At 42.7% G+C, this 13,815-nt stretch overlaps 1 protein-coding gene across 1 annotated transcript in view; it reads left to right on the top strand.

Moving 5' to 3' along the window:
* Positions 1–9,042, top strand: part of ANKRD29 (ankyrin repeat domain 29) — a 68,185-nt gene extending 59,143 nt beyond the window's left edge. Inside the window, exon 10 of the mRNA XM_017883981.1 lies at positions 6,678–9,042. Coding sequence (XP_017739470.1) covers positions 6,678–6,761 — 84 coding nt within the window. The 3' untranslated portion in view covers positions 6,762–9,042. The remainder of the gene's footprint in view (positions 1–6,677) is intronic.
* Positions 9,043–13,815: the final 4,773 nt, after the last annotated feature.

The raw sequence follows: 13,815 nt of genomic DNA, 5'->3' as shown, positions 1-13,815 counted from the left end.
GCCACTCCTCACGCTATTGCCACTCCTCACGCTATTGCCACTCCTCACGCTATAGCCATTCCTCACACTAAAACCATACCCCTGGGTGCAGGGGTCTTATGTTCCCAACACCCTTGACTGAGCACATCTTCTCCCAGGAGCAGTGGGGAGATTTCAGTGGTTTGATACTGTAGTATCATGAATATGGGCCTATGGTCCTGCTCCATAATGAACGAGATAGCCTTTAGGGGCTAGCCTGGGGCACTCGCCATCACATCAATCTGTACAGTCTGAGCAACCTGAGAATCTAGTGGGGACTAACTGGGAGAGAAGAGGAACTAAACCAGGATTTTAGAATGACATGGAAGACAGAATGGTGATGTGAATGACCAAAACTTGACAACACGATTTGAAAGTATAAAGCTTTTTTTAATGGCAGAGGATATGGACATTCATGGAGATGGTCACACAAGGCAACACGCTGGCAGGTTGGTAGACAGAGGTAGAGCTTCTTAAGTTCCCTTCTCCTTGACTGTAGAGGTTCCTCTAACTACCCACCAGTCTGCTCACCATGGACCAGCCACTGATGTAGACAGCTCAATTATTCCTGAGTATTTGCTCTGAGACTGGATGAAGCTTATGTCTGTTTACCAGGAGCATTTCTCTGCAGGCCCAGGTGTTAGGCCTGTACAATGTCTGTTCCTGCAGGAACTAAGCTAACAGAACTTGACCCCATAGAGAAGCCTCTGGTCTATAGTAGCATAGCATAATTTCCTCTGTGATTGAATCCAGCATTGGTGTCAAGGGTCCCATGTGGTGGGAAGGGGTGCAGCCACAGGACAGCTGCACAGCAGACTACTTGTGGCAAATTTACATTTCCTAACAAGTGAGGTCCCAGCCAGCAGACAGGGGTCAGGGAGCAGGATCCAGCTAGAAGATGGGGACTGCAGAAGCTTCACCTAGGATCAAGTTTCCAGATAAAGCAACTGGGGTTCCAGGGTTGGCTGCAGGAGAAAAAAATATGGTGAGACAGGTAACATCTACAACCAAGCCTCCCTCCCTCATTCTGCATGCCACTTACCCTTTAATGGCCTCCCCTGAAATTCCCAGAACATCCTTCTTACTTTTTAGAGACAGAGTCTCACTCTGTCACCCAGGCTGGAGTGCAGTGGTGCCATCAAAGCTAACTGTAACCTCGAACTCCTGTGCTTAAGTGATACTCCTGCCTCAGCCTCCCGAGTAGCTGAACTATAAGCATGAGCCACTATGCCCGGCCATGAGAACATCCTTCTGATTCCTCTATACAAACAGTTTTCAAAGTGGGATCCTTGGACCCTTGAAGATCTTCATGACCCATACAGGAGGTCTAAGGAGTCAAAACAAGGTTGGGTGTAGTGGCTCATGCCTCTAATCCCAGTACTTTGGGAGGCAGAGGTGCAAGGATCACTTGAGCCTGAAAGTTCAAGACCAACCTGGGCAATATAGGAAAACCCCATCTCTATTAAAGAAAAATCTATTTACAATTTTAAAAAAGAATTCAAAACCATATTCTTAATAATAAAAAGATGTTAGTTTAGGTGGTTTGTGCCTGTAATCCCAGCAATTTGGGAGGTTGAGGCAGCAGGATCGCTTGAAGCCAAAAGTTCAAGACCACCATGGGCAATATAGCAAGACCTCATCTCTTTAAGAAATTAAAAAAACAAAAAACATAGCTGGGCATGGTGGTGTGTGCCTGTAGTCCTAACTACTAGGGTGGCAGAGATAGAAAGATCGCTTGAGCCCAGCCAGGAGTTCAAGGCTACAGTGAGCTACATGATTGTGCCATTGCACTCCAGTCTTAGAGAGAGAAAACCTGTCTCCTAGAAAAACAAACAAGATGTTATGTGCCTTTTTCATTGTGCTGACATTTGCTCTAATGGTACAGAAGCAAAAGCAATGGTGGTAGAAGCTGTTGGGGCCTTAGTACACACCAAAGAAGGAACACTAAACTGTACTGGCAAAATATTTTACAAACCTTTATAAATTATTTTATAAATTTTGTAAATTACTTTACAAAAATACCAGTTGTACTTAAGAATGTCTCTGATAAAGCAGTTTAAAAAAATGTCAATTTTATTAAATTTTGACTCTTCCTATACATCTTTTCAAAATTCTGTGTGATTGGCTGGGTGCAGTGGCTCACACCTGTAGTCTCAGCACTTTGGGAGGCCAAGGCAGGCAGACCACATGAGGTCAGCAGTTCGAGACCAGCCTGGCCAACATGGTGAAACCCTGTCTGTACTAAAAATACAAAAATTAGCCAGGTGTGGTCGCGCATGCCTGTAATCCCAGCTACTCAGGAGGGTGAGGCAGGAGAATTGCTTGATCTTGGGAGGTAGAGGTTGCAGTGAGCCGAGATCGCACCGTTGCACTCCAGCCTGAGCAAAGGAACGAGACTCTGTCTCAAAAAATAATAATGACAATAATAATAATAATAATAATAATAATATTCTGTGTGATGGTGGGGCAAAGTGGCCAGCACCTATAATCTCAGCACTTCAGGAGACCTAGGTGGGAAGATTGCTTGAGACAGGAATTCAAGACCAGCCAGGGTAACATAGCAAGACCCCATCTCTACTGAAAAAAAAAAAAAAAAAAAAAAGCCAGGGATAGTGGCACACACCTATAGTCCCAGCCTGAGCCGAAGGAGTTTGAGGCTGTTGTGAGCTATGATTGCACCGGTACATGCCAGCCTGGGTGACACAGTGAGACCATCTGTCGAAAAAAATAAATAAAATTCTGGGCTGGGCATGGTGGCTCACACCTGTAATCCCAGCACTTTGGGCATGGTGGCTCACACCTGTAATCCCAGCACTTTGGGCATGGTGGCTCACACCTGTAATCCCAGCACTTTGAGGTCAGGAGTTCAGAACCAGACTGGCCAACATGGCGAAACCCCATCTCTACTAAAAATATAAAAATTAGCCAGGAGCAGTGGTGGGCACCTGTAATCCCAGCTGCTCAGGAGGCTGAGGCAGGAGAATCACTTGAACTCGGGAGATGGAGGCTGCAGTGAGCAGAGATTGTGCCATTGCACTCCAGCCTGGGCGACAGAATAAGACTCTGTTTCAAAATAAATACATAAATAAAATAAAATTCTGTATGGCAAAATGGAAAGCATGCCTACGGCGCTTCTGCTGTGTACTGAAGTATGATGATTATCTCAAGAAAAAGCACCTGGCCAGGAATGGTGGTTCACGCCTGTAATCCCAACACTTTGGGAGGCTAAGGCGGGTGGATCATGAGGTCAAGAGATCAAGACCATCCTGGCCAACGTGGTGAAACCCCGTCTCTACTAAAAATACAAAAATTAGCCAGGCCTGGTGGCATGCACCTGTAGTCCCAGCTACTCGGAAGGCTGAGGCAAGAGAATGGCTTGAACCCAGGAGGCAGAGGTTGCACCGAGACTGTGCCACTGCACTCCAACATGGCAACAGAATGAGACTCCATCTCCAAATGAAAAAAAAAAAGCACACCTGTTGGGCAGTGAGCAGGCAAACCTGCCCCCAAAAATCTGAGGAAGCTGAGAAGCCAAGAAAGCAGCTGACATCCAGATGATCACAGCAGATAAGAAGAAAAAAATAAAAAGAGGCTAACATGTCCAGTTTCTCAGAAAGTAACAGGGACAGGAGTCACAGTCTTGGGACATCACCCCCAAGACCCAGGGCCTAAGGGAAGGAATATATAGGACAAGTGAAGTCAACCTCTCAGGGAAAGGCAAGAACACTATGTGACTGCCTAAGGGCAGGACTTATGGGCAAGGTCATTTTGACCTATGGGCAGGATTTTCAGTAGGAACCACAACAAAAAAGTAGATAAAATAGAAATCTTAGAGGCATTCCCCAAACTAGCGTTAATCCCATGGCAGGCTGAGTGTGCTGGCTCATGCCTGTAATCCCAGCACTTTGGGAGGCCGAGGCAGGCGCATCACTTGAGGTCAGGAGTTCGAGACCAACCTGGTCAACATGATGAAACTTCATCTCTACTAAAATACAAAAATTAGCTGGGCACGGTAGTGCACGCCTATAATCCCAGCTACTGGGGAGGCTGAGGCAGGAGAATTGCTTGAACCTGGGAGTTAGAGGTTGCAGTGAGCCGATATGGCACCACTGCACTCCAGCCTAGGCAACAGAGTGAGACTCCGTCTAAAAAAGAAAAAAAAAAAGAAGTAAACATGGTAGATTAGCATCCAAGATGGAGCTGCATTGGCCCCTGTGCAGTTGTTTGAACTGCAAAGTGAACCTGCCACTTTTTTCATAGAACACTAGTTTTACTTGAAAGACCAAGGTGTCCACCACTATGATTTTAACAGCTTCCCAAAACTTAAAGGCTCTTCTGATGGATCAGTTTTGTTTGTTTGTTTGTTTGTGAGATGGAGTCTCACTATCACTCGGGCTGGAGTGCAGTGGCACGATCTCAGCTCACTGCAACCTCCGCTTCGCAGCTTCAAGGAATTCTGCCTCAGCTGGAATTACAGGCATGCGCCACCACGCCCAGCTAATTTTTGTATTTTAAGTAGAGACAGGTTTTCGCCATATTAGCCAGGCTGGTCTTAAACTCATGACCTCACGTGATCCACTTGCCTCTGCCTACCAAAGTGCTGGGATTATAGGCGTGAGCCACCACACCCAGCCAGAATGTGAGTTTTTGATATTGCACAATGAAATGTGCCAACATTCTGCAAACTCAGTGAACTGATGTTTTCCAAATGAGCAGTGCACGTTACAAACCATGCATAGGCAAAAGATCCAACTATAAATAGATAAACCTGTGGGTTTTAAAGTTCACTGATATGGTTTCAAATCCCACATTGCATTTAACCTTTAAGAAACTGCCACTTGTTGAATATTGATGTGCCATCAGAGAATAGTATCTACAACAATCTGAAAAGACTGTTAAAATACTCCTTCCTTTTCCAACTACATAGCTGTGTGGAGCTTAATTTTCTTTATATCCTTCTACCAAAACAACATATCACAACAGGATACAGATGCAGATATGAGAATCCAATTGTATTCTGTTAAGCTACACATGAAAGAAATATGTAAAGCTGTTAAGCAGTGCTACTCTTCTCAGAATTTTACTTGTTTTGAAAATTTAATTTTCATAAATATATTAACTTGTATTGGATTTATTTTAGTGAATTAATATATTTTTTAATTTTCTCAGTTTTAATTTTTTTTTCTTTTGAAAATATTTTCTTTTAAATAATAGAGATGAGGTTTCACTATGTTGCCCAGGCTGGTCTCCAATTCCTGAGCTCAAGTGGTCCTCTCACCTTGGCCTCCCAAAGTGCTAGCATTACAGGTGTGAGCCACTGCACATAGCCCTTGGGTTTCATTTTTAATAAGTTAAAAACAAAATTTGTTAGACTCTTCAATAATTTTTGAGAGTATAAAGGGTCCTGAAACCAACAGGTTTGAGAACCACTTCCACATCACACCTGTTGTCAGTGGTAGGGACTGGTTCACTAGATGCCTAATGGATGTATCTCAGCAGCAATGTGAAAAGAAAGGACTTCGAGTGATACTGGGTCAGGTGGAAGGTGTTAGCCACCAATGCTGTTCTTTCCCAGGTGTCTCTTATGCTCTGGAGGTTTCCTCACTCTGCCTTCTCATCAAAACATACCTGGCCCAGCGCAGTGGCTCACACCTGTAATCCCAGCATTTTGGGAGGCTGCGGCAGGCAGATCACTTGAGGTCAGGAGTTCAAGACCAGCCTGGCTAAATGGCGAAACCCCATCTCTACTAAAAATACAGAAACATTAGCCGGGCATGGTGGCGGGCGCCTGTAGTCCCAGCTACTCGGAAGGCTGAGGCAGGAGAATTGCTCGAACCCAGGAGGCAGAGGTTGCAGTGAGGTGAGATCACACAACTGCACTCCAGCCTGGGTGACAAATCAAGACTCCATCTCAAAAAACAAAAAAAGATACCTGTGCTGAGTCCTGACTCAGTCCCAAGTCCTTGGTGGACAGACTACCTCATGTCATACATTAATAAATATAAGGTAGGCTGGGCACGGCGGATGATGCCTGTAATCCAAACGCTTTGGGAAGCTGAGGCAGAAGGATCACTTGAACCGAGGAGTTCAAGACCAGCTGGGGCAACATGGCAAACCTCATCTCTGGAAATTAGCTGAGCATGGTGGTGCACATCTGTGGTCCCAGCTACTTGGGAGGCTGAGGAGGGAGGATCATTTGAGCTGGGGAGGTCAAGGCTGCAGTGAGCCATGATTGCACCACTGCACTCCAGTCTGGGTGACAGAGCAAGACCCTGTCTCAAAAAATAATAATAAAATAATAAATTAAAATACATATAAGGTATAAAATTTAATTTGACCGGTACTTAGCACATTCTAGATGTGCTGGCATTGTGGTGGAGATAAGGATACAATGATTAATTAGCTCTGGACCCTTCCCCCTAAGAGATTACAGTCTAGTAAGGGATCTGGCTGGAAAATGTCTCTAAAAATGAGATAAGGAAATAAAAGTAATATTTATACATTTAAAGATTTTTTAATACCTTTATATAAAAGTGTGAGTCCAGTGTGGATTTTTTTCATTAGTGGAGGAGAAAGAGTGGGTCAAATGCCCCTCCCTGGAGTCCCTAAAACCACGCCAGCCGCGGGGATTCGCTAATGCCCATCTTCTCTTCGTTCAGGCCAATGAACTTCCGGCAGAACTAACCAAAAATGAACGCATACTGCGTCTCCTGAGAAGTAAAGAAGGTCCTAGGAAGAGCTAACTTAGCTCCATATCTGACAGAAAGATAGAAAGTTTAACCACATTGTCCAAGAAGAAATTGCATTTCAAGCAGTGTTGGAAATTCTTTTATGAAAAAAATGCCCAGAACGCCCACCCTGTGGGTCCCTGACAAAGAAGAGCTACACTCTGTGCATCAAGTCAAGAACCAAACAGCTCAGGGGCCCTCTTGCCCCCTCCCGATGAGCTTCTCGCGGTGTCCTGTAACTCAGCTCAGGGGCTGCCTGGCATGTTCGCAGATTCCACAGAAACTCATTTTCAACGATGCTAACTTGGGCCTCTCAGTTAAACTCTAAGGTGGACAGGGTTCTCAGTACTAAGCAAGGAGACAGAATGCTTTGTTCCTTTAAAAGACTGAAAAGCTGACCTTCAATGGATTGATGCACTTTTGCTTTTGTGTTAAATGTAGGTGTGCTAAAATATATAGAGCTATCATATTTTACCTACATATATATGTCATTCCAGTATAAAATGTTCTCCTCTACCCAAGAACCATAGCCATGACTGTTACAAATCAATGAGGTGTCAACATATGTTATTAAAAAACCACTTCTGACATTCCATTGTGTGCTATTCAAAGATGGACTATTGAACTATAGAAAAGACAGACTGTGCATTTGTTCGTTGATCCTCATCTTATTCCTGAGATGTAAAAATCAATTTTACATAGAGTCAACATTGTAGGTAGGTTACGATACCAGTGGCAAATTTGGAAATTCAGAAAATTATAAACCACGAGAAATATATAGGCTTGTCTCTTTGGTCTTTTATTTTGGCTCTATTGTTGGGAATCTATTTCCTATGCCATAAGTAAGTATACCTAACATGCTGTGGAATCTTCAGTTTCCAACACTGTTGCTTCATAGAATGACTTTGAGGTCCTTGGATAAAATGTGATATATGCAAGTACAATATGTTGCTATTACTGTTGCAGGAGCATAAATAATAAAAGACTGTTATTAGCACTTACTAAGTCTTCATCTATGCATGTTTTTGAGTTGACTGATTGCAAGAATGAAATCTGAGTTTTATTGAATTATTCCTTTGAAGAGGATCAAAACTTATATTCAATGCACTTTATAATTAATGGTGTCTAAATGCCTCAGTCAGTGCCTAACTGCACATACGAAAATAAAACCTTCTTTCTGTAATTTACCAAAATAAACACAATGGTATTTCTGCTATTTAAACACATGTTTAGTTTATTTCTTCATGTTCTGTTCTGGTTTTCAGTCAGTGTCTGTGTAAAGACATGTTTAGAGGAAAATGTTCTAATCCCAAAAGAATTTTTGTTTAACCAACTTTCAGTGTTACCAAAAGGATTATCTTTAATTCAGTAAATAATAGAATATAATCTTCAAAATTAGAAGGTATTCTCTTAAAATTTGTTACAATTAATGCAACAACAATCAGCATATTTTGATAAATGTCTCAAGCAAATGAGCAACTCACAGGCCCCAGAGGTGCCTACAGCCTGACCAGCTATACAAAAAGCCTGCAGCCTGATTCTAGGATAAAATATTAGAAAGCTCTCTGTTGCTAAAACACCCAGATATAAACATTTTGATGGCTAAAAAGCAGTGCTAATTTCCTCACTGACATTCTTTCATTCAGCAAATTTGTACAAATATACATTTTCTCCTGTGGGAATTTCAAAAAGCTATATTCATTTTGAAGAGGAAAATAAGATGGCCTTAAATGCTTTATATTTTCCCCTTAGTTAGCCCTTATGGCAAAAAATAGTTGCTAATCACTGATACAAAGCAAAACATTATGGTACTGGTCACAGAGTTCCAAAAGACAAAATGGGATGAATCACAAACTTACTGCTTCTCACTGAAACATGTCATTGGCCTATTCAATAGTTTTAAGTGGGAAATGTTCTTGAACAATATTAGAGCCATAAAACTGAACCCAGTAGCTTTAACAATATGGAGACCTGCTTACTGTAAGTAAGAGGTGTCTAGCTTAAAAGGATCACATTTGATCTAGATGAGATTACCCATAGCAGGGAAGATGATTAATCACCTGCCAAAGACTGTACGGTAAAGGTCTTTTAGTTTAAAAATTTGCACACGTGTAAATGATTATTCTATGTTAATCTAATTGATAATTCAGTTAGCTCCGCATCCTGACTTAAATCTAGCAACTCCTATGCAAATTGTCTGCTTAACTGAACTACAAATGTTTTTCATTAATTCATTTCTCTGATGACATATTCCATGTTATATAATAATTCAAAATAAAGTTAGTATACTACCCCATTTGACTTGCTGCTTTTTTCTTTTGTTTTAATCACAAGTTATCGCTATGTGATTTTTAGTAGCATGGAATTTTAGGGTGAATAATTCAACTCTGCAAATACATTGATATTTGGGACCCAAATAGATATTTAAACTTTATTTTAGTAATAGACCTATGATTTCATTATTTCTGCTGTAGAGAATGTAATGATTCCAAAATGTTTTCATTCAGAAAAGAATTTTTGGGACAGTTATTGAAGACACTGAAAATAGAAAATTTTCTGATTTGTATTATTTATGGTGCTCCTGGCTCTTCAGTCCTTTGCAATAACTTTCTCTTGTGAAGTAGCTGGTGGTTTTGCAGAACTACTGGTGTAGGAGACAATAATTTGCAGCAGTAACATCAGGAATATGGAAATTTACAGGGACATCCTGGCTTCCATCTGCTCCATCCACCCTCTACCACCACAAGAAAGCTACATCTCTTCATAAATCCCATAGTGAGACACCTACGCAGAGGAAAAAAGTGCCCCCAAATCCTAGGCTACTTAGAACCAGACAGAGATGCCTGTGTTTTGGTGAGGGGCTACAGATTATAGGGGTGAGAAGCTGAGTTCCTATTTCCTAACAAAGTGCTTTTGGTGCTAGAACTGGATGTTTCAGAGGTAGTGACCAGGTGAGCAGTCCTGGTGGCTCACGCCTATAAACCCAGCACTTTCGGAGGCCAAGGCGGGGTGGATCACTTGAGTTCAGGAGATCAAGACCAGCCTAGGCAACATAGTGAGACTCCATCTCTCTAAAGATAAAAAAGCCAGACGTGGCGGTGGTTCACACCTATAGTCCCAGCTACTTGGGAGATTGAGGTGGGAGGATGGTTTGAGGCCAGGAGGTCGAGGCTGCAATGGCACCACTACACTCCAGCCTGGGTGATAGAGTGAGACCCTGTCTCAAAATAAATAAATAAATAAAAATAAAAGCAACAACTAACATTTGTTAAGGGATTGTTATGTGCTAAGCACTTTAGATAGAGAATCTTGTAAAGTGTTACACATTTTTTTCATTTACACCTCACGACAACCTTATGAAATAAACACTATTACCATCTCCATCTTACAGCTGAGGGAACTGGCTTTGAAAGACAGTTTACCTTGTAGTGGTGTCTTGGTGCTGTCCTCCAATCTTGGGCATTTTACTTTTGCTTTTTGAGGGAAGGTGGAGGAGGCAGTGGTGCCCAGATAAGAGTCACAATTGTAGCATCAGAGCAGTGAAGGTGGAGAATATGGGACATGTTTTTGAAAATAACTTGCAGGTAGAATTAATGATAATTGACAAATATAGAGGATGAAGAAAAGAGAGCTAAGAATTATGCTAAAGTGCGTTAGGCATTCCCAAGATCATCCCCAGGTTTAGTGACTTGCTAGGAAGACATAGGACTCATATATCTAGTTTACTCATATATATACTCGTATACGTGGTTACATATACATGTATACTCATATACATGGTTAAGATTACAGCAAAAAGACACATAGCAAAATCAGCAAAGAGAGAAGGAAAATAGAGCAAAGATAGAAGACACCAGGTGCAAGCTTCTGAGAAACCTCTCCCGCAGGATGAGCTTAATTCCTCCAGCAACCAAGTTGTGGCAGCAAGTGCTGTCTACCAAGGAAACTCATCGAAGACTTAGGGCTCAGAGTTTCAACTGGGAGCTGGTCACATAGGTCCCTTCTGCCTAGCATTTACCAAAAATCAAGACCTCCAGAAGGAAAACAGGCATTCGGTATAAACCCCATTGTTTGCACAGCAGTTTAGGCAAAGTGAACACTTCTTACCATTTAGGGAAAGTTTGCTATCAGCGTAGGGAACGGTTTGCCAGCTGAGGGCCAACCTCATAAGCAGGACTCCCTGAGGATAGGAAGTCTTGGGCTGGCTTTGTTAATTCTTCTTGGCCCGCAAAGTTTACAAGGTGGATGAGCCAGTCACTTTTTTAGGAAATAGGGAATAGCAGATTTGGGGTAAAGAGAGAGAGAGTTTGGATATGTTCACTTCGAAGGATCTGTGAAATAGATTCTAGAAGGCAGTGGGAAATAACAAATTAATGTTTAGGACAAGGCTGTTGTTACTGATTTAGGCATCATCTGCATAGAGATGATGGACAAAGTCATGGGATGAATGAGGTCCCCACGGGGAGTCTACTGAGAGTAAAAGAGATGGCAAAATGGCTGGGCATAGTGGCTCCTGTCTGAAGGGAGGCTGAGGCAGGAGGATTGCTTGAGCCCAGGAATTAAAGACCGGCCTGGGCAACATAGCAAGACCCTGCCTCTAAATGTAATACATTGTTTTTTTTAAACAGATGGCAAACTGAAAATAAACTTTGAAAGAAGGGAACTCAGTAAAGAGAATGAAACAATGAACAAGAGCAGGAAGTGAAACACAATGAGGAAGGAGAAGGTCTCCAGGAGAGGAGAGCAGGCAGCGAACCACGTGAAGAAGTGTGGCCACATGACACAAAGGCTGGGAGACTCGAGGCTGCTTTTGCAGCTCTGTCTTTGATTAACTTGTTCAGTCACCAAAGAATTCTGGCCTTGTGGCTGGGCATGGTGGCTCATGCCTGTAATCCCAGCACTTTGGGCGGCTGGGGAGGGGGGTGGATCACGAGGTCAGGAGTTCAAGACTAACCTGGTCAAGATGGTGATACCCCATCCCTACTAAAACTACAAAAATTAGCTGGGCGCAGGGGCAGGTGCCTGTAATCCCAGCTACTCAGGAGGCTGAGGCAGGAGAATCACTTGAACCCGGGAGGCAGAGGTTGCAGTGAGTCGAGATTGTGCCACTGCACTTCGGCCTGGGCTACAGAGTGAGACTCCATCTCAAAAAAAAAAAAAAAAAAAAAAATTCTGGCCTTGTAATAGAGATTATGGATAAGGATTGGTGAGTGGACCTGGAGCTAACGTTAAATTAAATTATTCCCTCGAAATGATTCTACTCCTCACTGGATAGAATTGTATTTGTGAAGATATTCCTGATGCTTTCTAGGGATCACTGGCAACTATCAGTACGCATTGCCTCTGCACTGTACCAAAACTAAGGCAGCATGAAAACAACAGCCTTGGTACCAGCCTATAGAGATGCACATAGGTGTGGTGCAGCAAACAGGCCTGGTCAAATGAGATGATTTATGGCTGCGTACCTATACCTATGATGGCTGATTGGTTTTAATGGTGATTTTTTTTTTTTTTTTTTTTGATACAGGGTCCTGGTCTGTCACCCAAGCTGGAGTGCAATGGCACGATCTCAACTCACTGCAATCTCCATCCTGGACTCGAACGATCCTCCTGCTTCAGCATACCAAGTAGTTGGGACTACAAGCATGCACCGCCATGCCTGGCTAACTTTTGTATTTTGGTAGAGCTGGGGTTTTGCCATGATGCCCAGGCTGGTCTCAAAATCTTGGACACAAGCGATCTGCCTGCCTTGGTCTCTCAAAGTGTTGGGATTACAGGCATGAGCCACCTCGCCCAGCCAAATTGGTGAATTTTATCTCACTGTAAAAAGATGCTAAAGTGTTTAGAACATGCCTGGCTGTGAACAAAGCCACGCTGGGTTATGATATTTCATGCCATTGAGCCATAGCAGCTCACACCCTAGGACTTGTACTTCAAAGCATGGAGAAAAACAAAGACAAAAAATGACAGGCAAAATTAGCATTAGACATTCTAGTCGAGGAATGTGAAAATAATTCTTCTGCTTAACGTAATGAACACACAGAGGGTAAACCAGTCACACAGAGGTGTTTTCTCTGGGCCTCTGACTATACTTAGCCCTGAGTTAAATAACCCATGTATCAGTAGGTCTGGAAAGTCTTCTATTGTTTTCCTGGTGACCTAATCCTTATTTTTAGCAACACTTTCAGATAATTTTAAAATACGAGTGAGGCTGGGCATGGTGGCTCATGCTTCTAATCCCAGCACTTTGGGAGTCTGGGGTGGGAAAAGCACTTGAGCCCAAGAGTTCGAGACTAGTCTGGGCAACAAAGTTAGACCCCGTCTCTACAAAAATATACAAAAAATTAGCCTGGCATGGTGGTGTGTGCCAGTAGTCCCAGCTACTCAGGAGGCTAAGGTGGGAGGATCACTTGAGCCTTGGGAGGTCGAGGCTACAGTGAGCTGTGATCTCATGACTGCACTCCAGCCTGGATAACAGAGCAACTCCCTCTCTCAAAAAAAAATTATTAATTTATTAATATGAATGAGGTTATGTTTCAACAATTAAAGGAATTCAGCTAGGCACAGTGGCTCACACCTATAATCCCAGCACTTTGGGAGGCCAAGGAGGGCAGATCACTTGAGGCCAGGAGGTCGAGACCAGCCTGGCCAACATGGTGAAACCCTGTCCCTACTGAAAATTTAAAAATTAGCCAGGTGTGGTGGTGGGCGCCCGTAATCCCAGCTACTCAGTAGGTTGAGGCAGGAGAATCACTTGAACCCAGGAGGTGGAGGTTGCAGTGAGCCAAGATCGCACCACTGCACTCCAGTCTGGGTGACACAGTGCGACTCCATATCAAAAAATAAAAACAAAATAAAATAAAGTAAAATAAAAATAAAAAATAAAGGAAGTTAGTTAAAGATCTTCAGTTCTTAGGTGATGTGTCAGCTTTGTCTCTGTCAACAGAAAAAATTCCTTCCCCTATCTTTGGTTCTTCTTCCCTCCCTCACTAGGATTGAATCCTCCAATCTTTAATGAGTGAAATGCTGTTGTTATTCCTACATTTCAAGTTTTAAGAATAGTCTTACA

The sequence above is a fragment of the Rhinopithecus bieti genome, unplaced genomic scaffold (genome assembly GCF_001698545.2).
Source record: "Rhinopithecus bieti isolate Rb0 unplaced genomic scaffold, ASM169854v2 scaffold_13577, whole genome shotgun sequence".
Lineage (NCBI taxonomy): Eukaryota > Metazoa > Chordata > Mammalia > Primates > Cercopithecidae > Rhinopithecus > Rhinopithecus bieti.
Note: the sequence above shows the minus strand (reverse complement) of the source record. Positions and strands in the feature narration are given on the sequence as shown.